General features: G+C 50.3%; 4 protein-coding genes across 4 annotated transcripts; all 4 read right to left on the bottom strand.

Moving 5' to 3' along the window:
- Positions 1-368: 368 nt before the first annotated feature.
- On the bottom strand, positions 369-3803 carry CONPUDRAFT_116244 (coatomer subunit gamma). Its single transcript, XM_007765539.1, has 11 exons — positions 3520-3803; positions 3311-3469; positions 2810-3261; positions 2624-2757; positions 2390-2568; positions 1842-2341; positions 1694-1791; positions 1504-1638; positions 1201-1442; positions 739-1150; positions 369-650 (listed from the first exon to the last, which is right to left on the bottom strand). Exons 1-11 carry the CDS (start codon positions 3748-3750, stop codon positions 412-414), a joined length of 2781 nt encoding a protein of 926 aa, XP_007763729.1. The 5' UTR covers positions 3751-3803; the 3' UTR covers positions 369-411.
- Positions 3804-4120: 317 nt separating this feature from the next.
- CONPUDRAFT_149182 (uncharacterized protein) lies at positions 4121-5481 on the bottom strand (the record flags this gene model as incomplete). Its single annotated transcript, XM_007765540.1, has 4 exons — positions 4121-4746; positions 4798-4856; positions 4903-5065; positions 5115-5481. 4 exons carry the CDS (start codon positions 5479-5481, stop codon positions 4121-4123), a joined length of 1215 nt encoding a protein of 404 aa, XP_007763730.1.
- A 1496-nt stretch (positions 5482-6977) lies between these two features.
- CONPUDRAFT_134439 (uncharacterized protein) lies at positions 6978-8500 on the bottom strand. The gene is made up of 3 exons (XM_007765541.1): positions 8298-8500; positions 7655-7748; positions 6978-7605 (listed from the first exon to the last, which is right to left on the bottom strand). Exons 1-3 carry the CDS (start codon positions 8313-8315, stop codon positions 7265-7267), a joined length of 453 nt encoding a protein of 150 aa, XP_007763731.1. The 5' UTR covers positions 8316-8500; the 3' UTR covers positions 6978-7264.
- Positions 8501-8832: 332 nt separating this feature from the next.
- CONPUDRAFT_79307 (MFS general substrate transporter) lies at positions 8833-10383 on the bottom strand. Its single transcript, XM_007764655.1, has 3 exons — positions 10252-10383; positions 10057-10198; positions 8833-10003 (listed from the first exon to the last, which is right to left on the bottom strand). The coding sequence occupies exons 1-3, from the start codon at positions 10375-10377 to the stop codon at positions 8856-8858; spliced, it is 1416 nt and encodes a 471-aa protein (XP_007762845.1). The 5' UTR covers positions 10378-10383; the 3' UTR covers positions 8833-8855.
- Between the last annotated feature and the right edge of the window lie 880 nt (positions 10384-11263).

The following is an 11263-nucleotide window of genomic DNA, read 5'->3' on the forward strand; positions in this document are numbered from 1 at the left end:
ATACGTTGACGAGTATGTAATGGTCGTCCGTACGCGATATCGTACGACAACGGTGTGGGGTGGTCTTGTTCAGAGGAACGATCTTATAAGACTTGAGACATCATCGTGATCGGAATAGTACCATTATTCATCGACCCGTCTGATGGTCTTACTACATATCCTCGCCCCTCGCGGCCTTACCACGTTAGTCCTCTCCAACTCCCGCTCCAAAGTCCAGACACATAACGTGAATCCTCGTGGGATGTCTAGAAAGGCAGAACATTGTCGAGTATCGACCCCGCACACGTCGCTGTGAACGTTACTCGGGCCATGCCCAGGCCGACCCGCTGAGTACCAGTACTAGTGTTCTCCCCTCACACGACCATCGAGCGAAAAGGAGATAATTACGATAATACATATCTACTTGGGAATTTAACCACCGACAGCCGCCAATACCAGTGCACAAGCACTCTCCTGTTCGGCGCGCACGCCGAGCTCTAAAGTAACACCTTGACCGCGAGAAAATGTCATCCGACATCTCACCAGAACTTTGCCTCCGCCACCTGCAACTAACCCGGATAGTTGAAGTGTGTGTACGGACTGCGAATTTGGTGTCTCCGTGCCGCCCAATGGCTCCATGTTTAACACCTCAATGATCGAATCACAAGCGGCTATGGTTTGCCAATTATACGCAGGTGAGAGGGAATAAGAGCAACAATCAGTGAGGAGATTCCATAATTAAGCATGGACAAATCCTACCTTTGATGCTTTCCATGGAACTGAGGGAAAATGTCTCCGTGGCAGTCGCGCCTGACCGCATGCGGTCCCATTCCGACGAGAACGAAGCATAGCTCGGAACGATATAGTCGCCACCAGCAGAAAGCTCGACTTCCTCTAGCTGATACTCATCCTCGTAGCCATCTTCCTCTGGCTCTCCGGTAGACGGGTCGACTTCTTTGCTGACGAATTTGAGAATGCACTGGAAGGATGCAGTGACATATTCTGAAGGGTCGTCCCGGGTGAAAGACACATAGACGATGCCTGGTGCTGCTGAAGTAAGTTGATCAACAGGCATAGAGAAGTCCTCCGTAAGACCGGACTCCGTTTGAGGCTGCATAACAACAGTGACTTGTTCGAGAACAGTTTCGGGAAGCGTATTCGAGACATTGTACTACGGACCATCAGCATCGTCATTATGATGATATGCTTCTTAAGACTTACCTGGAAGACAACATGCTCCTTGAAGACATGTTTTACACATGTGACTTGGTACTCGGTCTCGGTCTCGGTGAGCTGGGCCGGCTTGGCCGAGCTGTTCAAGACTGGACCATACTCCGTAAACTCCGATATCTCTGCCAGTTGCTGCACGTAGGCAGACTGTGTCTCTGCGGCGGTAGGAGGTGGAGGTGAAACTTCTGTTTTTCTGCTGGTCGGTGCAGCAATAGTGTCAAGAGTGCTTGGCCCTGTGCAAATGTCAAACAAGTGTCACACATTGACCATTGTTGCAAGAAGTGATACACTCACGCGTGGATTCAGCAGCGAGCTGCGCCCGGCTGATCTTCGGTATTGACGAAGCATCAAACGGCTTTTGAGTAGCATCCGGATCATTGACATAGGAAACGAGCTTGGATTCTAGAGCAGCCAAAGAGAAAACTGAATCTGAATCGACGTACTGGTAAGTAAGATACGGTGACGGAAGGGATAGTTGATATACCTTCTTTCACATATGCGTCGGCCAAAGGAGTTTCCTTGAACACCTTCAGGTACATAGCTGCACGATCCCGGACCTCGTCGTCAACATCATCCAAACACCTGGTGCTATGTGAGGGATGCTAATCTTGTCAAAATGAAAGACAGCACACCTGTTCAGGAGGATAGTGACACTCCTTCGCAAAGCAGCATCCGAACCATTCACGCCAAATTTGGCCAGACTCGCAACTGCAGCCGCCCTGACAGTTGCATTTTCCAACACCACTCGGTTGTAGATAAAGCGGATGTATTTGGTCGGCTGAGGAGCCTTGGGTCCCTCAATGCCGAGCAAATAGAGGATACGAACAGACAGTTTGGTGAATTCACAGTCCTCGATAAATTCGCATAGGTGAGACAAGGCTTGTTCCTTGCATTCGCCGATGAACTTGATCATGTCGAAGATGGCTTCCACAACGGCACGCTTGAAATCGTAACCACCCTCATCCCTGAGGACACCAGAAAGGAACGCGAGCATCGACACATGCTTGGCCGGGAACTTCAAGCAGAGCGAGCGGATGGCATCCACGATGATGACCTTGAACTCATCACTAATTTCTGACATGAAGCCAGTGATTTGCTTCATGAGGCGATCGACAGAAGCTTCGTTGCCAGTCTGGAAAGCACGTCAAATCCGTCATCACTAATAGATTGACAAATGTACCTTAAGGAGAGTCGTGATGGCATACGTTGCAACGCTCCGGTTCGAGTCAGCGATAAGATTTTCCAAGTCAACGTTGCAAGTAGCTACGCTGCTCGGATGAGTTAGCGCCAAGGAAGCGAGCGTGCGGGTTGCAGCGAATTTCAAAACGGGTTTTGGTGAGGATAGGAAAAGCTGCAGTACTGAAGAATCGTAAGCCAACGATGCACACAGCAGGATATGAACATTTGAACGTACCAGCGATGGACTTTGTGAGCTGTGCAGGTGAGACGTTCTTCATCTCACAGATGGCACGAGCTGCTTCAAAGTTGACCATATCACTCTTATGCCGCAGCCACCCCTCGATAAGCTCAACCATTTGTCTCTGAACGCTGAAGAACGCCATTAAACTAGCAGAAAGAACGGAGAGGAATCGATACGTACTTAGGGTCATCCTCCATAACCTTTGCCGCATACCGAATGAGCATGCAAAGAGCCATAGCGTTTTTGAGCGTGGTGCCGGCACCAGACTTGCCTCCGCCAAGTTGCTGGATCATCTTGGTGACAGCCATACGATCCTGCTGGCGAATTAGGTACAGGAGACCCAGTGCATGGTATTGGGTGATGTAGCTAGTCGAGGGAATGGGTTGGTATCCACTGTTGGATGAGGAGTTTGAAGAGCCAAAGTTCAAGTACCCGCCACTAGATCCGCCAAAGATCGAAGGAGAAGACTTGGCATTGACAGCTTCCTGAGCCTCGTTTACCCACCGCTTGACCACATCCTTGGCGAGCGGGAACAGGTGGTACGAAGACACAAGGGCTGCCGAGGATATTGAAGGTGTTCGATCGACAATGGCTGCCTTAAAGAATCGCTCAACACCTTGTGCCATTGATGGCTGTACGCAATTCAGCAATATACGACCAAGGCAGTGGAAGGTATCGTACGTCAATGATGCGACAGAGAGCACGGATCGCGTTTGGTCGGTAGATGACCTCCGAGTTAGGCTGCATATCCTTCATGATACTACTCGTGACCATGATCACGTCCTCCGCCGTGGTTGCGAGCTCCTTGATCGCGAGGTACACCATTTGGCGGAGCGCGCTCTGGACGCGTATGGTCAGCAGCAAGTAGCGTCTACTTGTGTCATACTCACATCTTTGTGTTGGAACAGCTTGGTCGTGCCGAAGAATAGTGTCGTGGCCTCCTGCGCGCTGAAAGTTTCCCCAATGTAGAGCAGATAGACGATCCGAGTGAGCAAAGCCCTGCATTTCCGGGGACTGATTGGAGACTCGTTAAAGACGCGAGCCTCCTGGATGATCGTGGTTTTGTTGTTGTAGTAGGAACTAAGTCCGCTCTCCTCCTCCTTCTTGGAGATGTACGCCATTGTGAACGGTAATTTACGGGATGGCTAGCAGCCGGCGAAAGAGGACAAGCTTGACTGCAATGCTACTGCCTCGTTTGACGTGGTCAAGATTCACTTGTTTGTACCTTGTTTGTTACCTCTGACCTGGCAATGTGCGTATGCAAGAAGGTCACAACAGCTAAAAGAAACAAGGCCCTCTGAGCAAACCTGGATCCGAAACATTTTTTTAATCAAAGAATGTGTGAGCTCGAGGAGGTCTCAACAGCTAGCTGGTCATAAATATGATACTCAATCAAATCAAGTACGGCAAATACTCTAGGTACACGTTGTCCATAAACTAAAGAACATATAAAACAAGGAAAGACGAAACTGGTTGTCTCTGGTTCGAAACTTAACCTTCCGTTGGCTGAGCAACAGGTTCGAGGATAGCAGGTGCATCAGACTCTTGTCCACTGGCACCTTCTTCGGTAGCGACGATGTTGCGCAAGTTGGTGGGTGTTTTGGTGGCATGAGTATCTGGCACATGTGAACCTGCACGCGAAGTGTTCGCAGAAGGACCAGATTGTGCGCGCGATCCCTTGCCTTTCCCCGTGCCCTTCCCTGAAGACGCAGACAAAGCAGCAATAGCACCCTTCGACAATGGAAACCCGGCGGAGACCGACTTTTCCGTAGGAGCGAGTTTCAACGCAGCGACAGAGAGTTCAGAATCCTTGTCCCCAACCCAAGTCTTTGTAAACCACCGGCCTCCGGCTATCCCCCGAATTTCCCGGTTCGCCTGGCGCCAGTGACGAACCTTGTTCCGACTGCGGTCCAGCGGTATGACTGGTGCAAAACTTGTTCCTATCTTTGGTGGAGGCTGAACAGGAAAAGGTTTTGAGGGTAGCGGGTATACTGGCATGGGGCTGTTATCATAGTTGGCTTCAATAGGCGGAGGTTCATCCTGGTCGTCCGGTTCAAGGTCAAGTGGGAGTGCGTCAAAAGGTAGGGGTGAAGAAGGTGCGGTACCAGTATATGCAGCTAGAAGACATCAGTTCCTTAGAGTCCGATGGAGGTGAGTGGTTCACTCACTTTCACTCATAGCATCGTCGGCAGTGACAGGAACAGAGAGGGACTGAGTCTTGGGCTGTCTAGGACCTTTCAAAATCTGACTTCAGCAGATGTAAATACACTTACTTGGGTGCCTTGTGCTTAGAACGTTGGGTAGGAATAGACTTGCGAGGAGCGGATGCGACATTCTTTTTCCCAGAAAGTTTGGTTGACTGTGTCTCGCCCGAGCCAACAGCACTAGCACTCTCGGTGGGCCAATCTTCGCCTCGTGCTATCTCTGTCAACGATTCTAAGAACATAAATGAGTTCATGTCAATGACCAAGTAATCCGTTCATACCTCGAGGTTTGTCACTCTTACGAGACTTCATCTTCTTGGCTTGGCCCTTACGTTTCCCGAGGACGGATGCTGAAGCAGATGCAGCTTGCACATCGTCGTCATCGTCGTCAATGAGTTGGTCCTCTTCATCTTCGTCGTCATCACCAACGTCTCCTTCAGGAGTCTCTGAGGGTACTGGAGGGATGTCCGTGGGGAGTTTCCGCGGGGTACTTGAGGGTGAGGCCGACGCTCCGCTACCACTTCCCTTCTCGCTCACAAGTAACTTGACGCGGAACTTGGATTGCCGCGACGGCGGTGGTGTGTTCTCTTCTCGCAAGGTGGAAATTTGAGGAGCGTCCATGTCCACATCTTCGTCCATTGGATCCATAGCTTTTTGGTTGGCGGAAGGAGGGTCGTGGCGCGCGCTTGAGTCTTTCGCGTTGTAATTAATCCAAGGTGAGACTCTGAACATCACCACATCACTTTGCACAGCTCTAGCTCCTTTAAATCTCGTTGTCGTCTTGTAATCCGCAAGGGTATCAGCAACCTCGAGATTCAAGCGCCGCAAGGTTGTCACTGTCAGGGTGGGATTTCAGCTACATGAACTGACAAGTAAACATAGAAATGGGAAGGGCAGCGTTGCGGCGCCCCGAGTCGCCAAAACTGTGTACGTTGCACGCGTCTCGGACCCACTTTGTATGTCGACCAGCGCTGGGCGCGTCGCGGTCGCCCCGTCTCCTAATAGTATGTGCCTGCAGAGTCGTGCATATAAGCTGCCTACCTATCCATGCTCAGGGCTCTGCTGAAAACACCGAGGCCGAGGCTGACAGAGCCAGTGACTACTCCGATCGGACAATGACGATTATAGGTCCATTTGGAGCATCCTCTTCAAACTGTAAGGAGGAACATGGAAGATAAATACCCTGCCACAGTCAATCGTCTCAGACATTCCCAGCTGAAAATGTCTACTTATGTCGTCACAGGTGCAGCTCGCGGCTTGGGGGTGAACAGTCTGTTCTCGCTATGTTGAATGCACCAGAAGCTAACATAGTCTGGTCTAGTATGAGTTTGTCAATCATCTCAGTGCCGTGGAAGGCAACATTGTCTGCCATTGTGCGAAAAAAAAGTTACCGCGACAATGCTCTATGACTTAAACCGTTCCAACGTTCACATTATCCAAGCCGATATCACAGACCACTCGGCCGTTGAGGTCCGTTATCTTGTTTTTTTCTTCTTTTCTTTTTTCATCGGTACCTTTCGCGTGACGAGAGACTCGCACTAGACAGCTGCACAAACTGTTGGGCGCATCACCGGAGATTCTTTGGATGTTTTGATCAACAATGCTGGCAAGACAGATTCTGTCAGGCGCAACCTGCCCATAGACAAATAGTAAGACCATTCCTGTTCGTAAAATGTCTTTCTGACAGCAGTGAAGCCCTTCCAACGAAAGTCTCGCAAACGATCTCAGAGCTTTTGTAAGGAACATTATCTATCACGCTCTCTGTTCCTCTGACTAGCTGTTGTGAAAGTTTGAGGTTGAAGTTATTGGAACGGCAGTGGTCACAAACTCTTTCCTTCCTCTCGTGCTCAATGGCAAGGCGAAGAAAGTTGTGACCATCAGTGGCGGAATGGGGGATTTAGACCTCACTCTCGCCTCCCAGTGGCGATTCTTTGGTCCAGGAGCCGTTGCAAAGGCCGGCCAAAATATGTTGGTTGCGAAGTATGCTGCTAGCTTGAAATCCCAGGGTGTAACGTTTCTCGCCATCAGTCCTGGACTTATTGAAAGCGGCATCAAAGGAGGTAAGCAACTTTGTCACCCTTCCTTATGAGTATTCGTGCTGAACGCTCAAATGCTTCGTAAATTCAGAGCCGTCACCAGAGGATGCAGAAATGGCGAAGGAGTTCCAGTCATCTATTGGCAGGCTCTACCCTGACTGGACAGGGCCTATTAGTTCTACGCAATCCGTACAGATGGTGTTGGATGTCTTGAATAAGGTCACTCTCGAGGATAGTGGCCTATTTATGTCACACCATGGCAACAAACAGTGGCTATAGTACGGCTGCTTGACTCACGTACGGAGCTGGCCTTTGGATTTATTGTCTAATAGGACTCTCTCCAAACATGAGCCTACCATTCCGTTGAGTACAGCCAGTGCAGCCAGTGCATACATTTACATCCTTGTAGAATTGTTCTCATATCCTTCCCACTTAGGTAATTCGTCCTTAACATCTAACATACGAGTGTCGTAGAAGATATGACTAGTCGGTTTTGCAATGTCCCAGTGCAATACATTTCCGTTCTCATCTCGCTCTAGCAAGGCGCCCCATATACTAATGCGCTGCGTAAGTGTGTTCGTGGAGGCGAGGCATGCACCGCACTTCTTGCAGCGGAAACGCGTTTTATGGGGTTTCAAGTAGTTGGTGTAAGTGTCTAGCTTGTCGGCGTGAGGTTCGGCGTGCTTCCATGTAAAATCGACGGCTTGAACATGCATGGTGTGCACGAATGGGCATGCTGTCCTCGAGAGCTGAGATACTGACCATGATATGTATGCCCTACTTACCTGTCAGTCGTTGGCAATTGGTACAATGGCAATAAGCGCTAATAACAGGCGGGGAGAAGATTGCCCATGAAGCGGAACCACAAAAGCAGCTTCCCTTCAGGACAGGAGCGCGAGTCTCTACGGGTTGTTCAGCTGAATCCATGGGGGCCTGTGCTAGGAGCAATTGATGTCCTTGCACCGAGTCAGAAGGTGAGCGGAAGCGCGGAGTGAATATAGGAGTCTGACCGTCAACGCTTTTCGGTGCGCCGACACGGAAGCAGAGGGCCGGTACCGGCTGACTAAGCGAAAAGACCGACTTCCCCCGCCGTCCTCAACAGCCAACTTTCATCCGCTTTCCTCAGCACGGACAGGGTACGTTGACCTCCTTCACACTTTCGTCTGTTGGAGTCGATATGCTCATTTCTATCTATCAGTTCCTCTCATTTCCTTTATAGATACATCGTTGACTCGTGGACAACTTGGGTCTTGTCAACTTACGCGGTTTTACCATGGCCTCTGCTACTTTGAACGTATGATATTTAGTCTTCCGACGCGTCATGACGGATGGTTGACCGATTGCCTCCAGGTCGCTCGGTACACCGCTCTTGCTTCGGGCATTTTCTACGGTATCTATCATCGTCGCTCGTTACAGAAAGAACACGACCACGATAGGGAGCACCATGCTATCCACCACAGAGAACACCTAATTGCTCAGGCCAAGAATGCATGGAAACAGAAACAGGAGGCCAAGAAGGGTGATGGTAGTGAGTCCTATTTCTCCAAGTTGTCCCACCTTTCTTTTTTTGCGCCTGCCTCCCCTATTCAAGTGCTGCTTCCCTCTTCATACACGGTGTGGGTGTATGTGCTAATCAATTTTTTTCTCTCTCGCGCAGTTGTCACCGATCCCGAGGACCCTCGTTTCGATCTAGAAAAGCTTTTTGCCAAGTGGGAGAAAGAGGCACAGTGATACGCAGAACCTCCCTTGCCATGTACCTCTCCACGATACCTATAGACCGCACTTTCTAATATCACTGCCCAAGCAATTGCGAAAGCAGCAGAACTACTGAAAGTTGGAAGGATAAGAATAACCGAGTATACATTGTAGCGTCTGTTTCAAGAAACCGCGATTCGGACTCAAGCATTAGGTTATGCGGACTTGCACGCATATTCAATTGCAAGCAAATCTACTTCAGCATTAAGGCTTCTCTATTAAAATCGTATTCTATCCTGTCTTTGCCTTCAAGTCTCTCCAAAGCGAAGTGAACAACACGGCCCCGATTCCAACCATGGCAATTTCCAGACCAACGTAATTCATCAGGCCGAGGCGAGTGCCGCTCCCACCCCATATCGCACCAGTCAAACGACCAGTGTAATTGCTGCACTGGATAGCAATGGAAGTCCTGGAGTTCCATTCGTTGGGAAGCTGCTTGCTGAGCAAACTCAGCGTCACGGTGGTGGCGAGGTTGAACCCAAGGGCAACTGCCCACCAGCACGCGAACAAGGAGCCGTAGTTGATGGTATCAGAACGGACAAGAGAGAGGAAAACCAGGAGCCCTGCCATGCCTAACCCTGCGCCGACTGCGAGAAGTTTACGATCCTGCAGACGACGTGCATAGATCATGTTGAGGAGCAGGAAAGGGAATGTAGTGATACCACCAAGAGCAATGAAATTGCCCGCAGCGTATGGAGACCAGTGAAGGTCAGGGTCTTGAGCGCCCATGATCGGCAGGTTGGCTTCCCAAGCACCAAGATTAAAGAAATTTGACATCGCGAACCAGCACATGCAGGCAATGACTCCCCACTGTGCAAGAGTAATATTCCGCAGCTGTGATGCGAGTGGCTCTTCGGTTTGCGCGGGGAGTGGTGATGGGGGGACAGTAACGGTGGAAATTTCGCCGGTGTCTGACTTGCCGTCAGCGTGAATAACAGTGGAATCCTCTGGCGCTGCCTGTATCGGCTGTAACTCGATAGAGTCTTCCTTGTCAGGTACATCTTCAAATGCTACTGCTGCAAACACCCAGAACGCAATGAAGATGGCGGCCATGATCCATCCAATACTGCTGTATCCGTTGAAGACAGAGTTCTCAAATCCGAGCTTGAAGAGCAGGCCGCCAAAGAAAGGACCTGCACTCATGCCAACACCTTGCCCAATGACTTGTGCACTGGCCAGCGTCGTCCTTTGGCGAATACCTACGACGCGTGAGTCGGTGCAGTAGCGCTTGATGTACATCCAGTTCGTAAACCCAATACCCATGACCATCCTTCCGATAAGGATGAGATATAAGTACTTGGCACGGTATGCCAAGGCGTAGAGCAGATGTCCAATAACCATCGCACCGCAGCCAATATGAAGAGGTATTTTATATTTGCCTAGATGACCAGGTCAATGCTGCTCGAGAAATTGGCTTGCAGTTGTGGCTTACCTTTGTCAATCTTCGACAAGGGGATCAAAGTTATAGCAGAGAAGAGGGTCGGAATACCGATAACGATACCAGAGAATGAGGCACTTCCTCCCAAGTACTCGGCGTACTGGCTTGAAGAGGGCACAATGATGAAGAAAGATACCTACATATGAATAAGTTAGCTTCTTCGTGATAGTCTTTAAGACACCCATGTACCTGCAGCAACAAGTTCATGATAATCATCGTGGCCAGCGAGCCTGTCTTGGGTAACTTGAACTCTGGGTCATCTGGAGCATGACCATGCCTAGAAGGAAGAAGGTTGCGGACTAACGAGACGCCCATCGTTGCTTGATATGAGGTAGGCGCGAAGAACGTCGCCGACAACATCCGCCTGGGTTATAACCCATCTGTGCTTAGGCAGCCCGAAAACAGCGGCGGTCCGGTTTTGTGATGGAACGGAACCCCGTGGGTTGCGTGATGGCATATACAATATGCTGTCATGTTTCGAGGAGCTGAAGCGGATTTACAACAAGGGTTTGAAACCCACTACATACGAGCGGGACTAGAATGGAAGTAGGCGGGATCGCAAAGAAAACAAGACATATGCATGTACATGGTTTACGATTGTTCCTGGATCCGAAGGGAGACAGGTATAACGAAGAAGTTTTGCCTAAGCTACGTTCTTCCCGGTCCGCTTACCGCTTCGGTCCGGCTCCCGTTTCTCCGTTATTATTCCATCTCCTGATCGTAAAACCTAGACTCGTGACCAGTCTCCCGAGACGCGTGCCTAAAGAGGCAACAGGCCATGGGGGCCTTCGCATCTGGGAGACTGGGAGATTTCGTCGACTCCCTGGCAGGGAGCCAACTGAGTTTGAATATTGGCAGTAAAGAAGCATTGAGAAGCGTCGGAGATCGGTTAGATAAGCCGGCATTACCGCAGCCGATCGAGCACTTGTAGTCTCGCGTCGCGTCGCGCTCTGTACGCGCCGTGCCCATGAAATATAACAATTTGCACCCTATCCCTCCTGCGTGAACGTAAGATATACTACCCTGGCCTCATCCTAACTACTACCAGCCGCCTCCACCACCTCCACCGCCCGTATTTCGGCCGCTGCAATGGACAACACCCCCTGCATGGCTCTCTGAGGATATCAGACTAAGGGAGCTTTCGACGGCTCTGGTTGACACGGAAATGACAGCGCTCGATCTCCATATCTCTCGAGCGCAG

Source organism: Coniophora puteana (assembly GCF_000271625.1).
Source record: "Coniophora puteana RWD-64-598 SS2 unplaced genomic scaffold CONPUscaffold_1, whole genome shotgun sequence".
NCBI classification, from domain to species: domain Eukaryota; kingdom Fungi; phylum Basidiomycota; class Agaricomycetes; order Boletales; family Coniophoraceae; genus Coniophora; species Coniophora puteana.

Coding starts and splice junctions, on each gene's coding strand:
- CONPUDRAFT_116244 (XM_007765539.1), bottom strand. CDS start 3,750: ATGGCGTACATCTCCAAGAAGGAGGAGGAGAGCGGACTTAGTTCCTAC. Junction 3,470..3,519: donor AGCTGTTCCAACACAAAGAT/GTGAGTATGACA, acceptor ATACGCGTCCAG/AGCGCGCTCCGCCAAATGGT. Junction 3,262..3,310: donor CTCTCTGTCGCATCATTGAC/GTACGATACCTT, acceptor AATTGCGTACAG/CCATCAATGGCACAAGGTGT.
- CONPUDRAFT_134439 (XM_007765541.1), bottom strand. Junction 7,606..7,654: donor CAATTGCCAACGACTGACAG/GTAAGTAGGGCA, acceptor TCTCGAGGACAG/CATGCCCATTCGTGCACACC.
- CONPUDRAFT_79307 (XM_007764655.1), bottom strand. CDS start 10,377: ATGGGCGTCTCGTTAGTCCGCAACCTTCTTCCTTCTAGGCATGGTCAT. Junction 10,199..10,251: donor TCATGAACTTGTTGCTGCAG/GTACATGGGTGT, acceptor ATTCATATGTAG/GTATCTTTCTTCATCATTGT. Junction 10,004..10,056: donor CTTGTCGAAGATTGACAAAG/GTAAGCCACAAC, acceptor CTGGTCATCTAG/GCAAATATAAAATACCTCTT.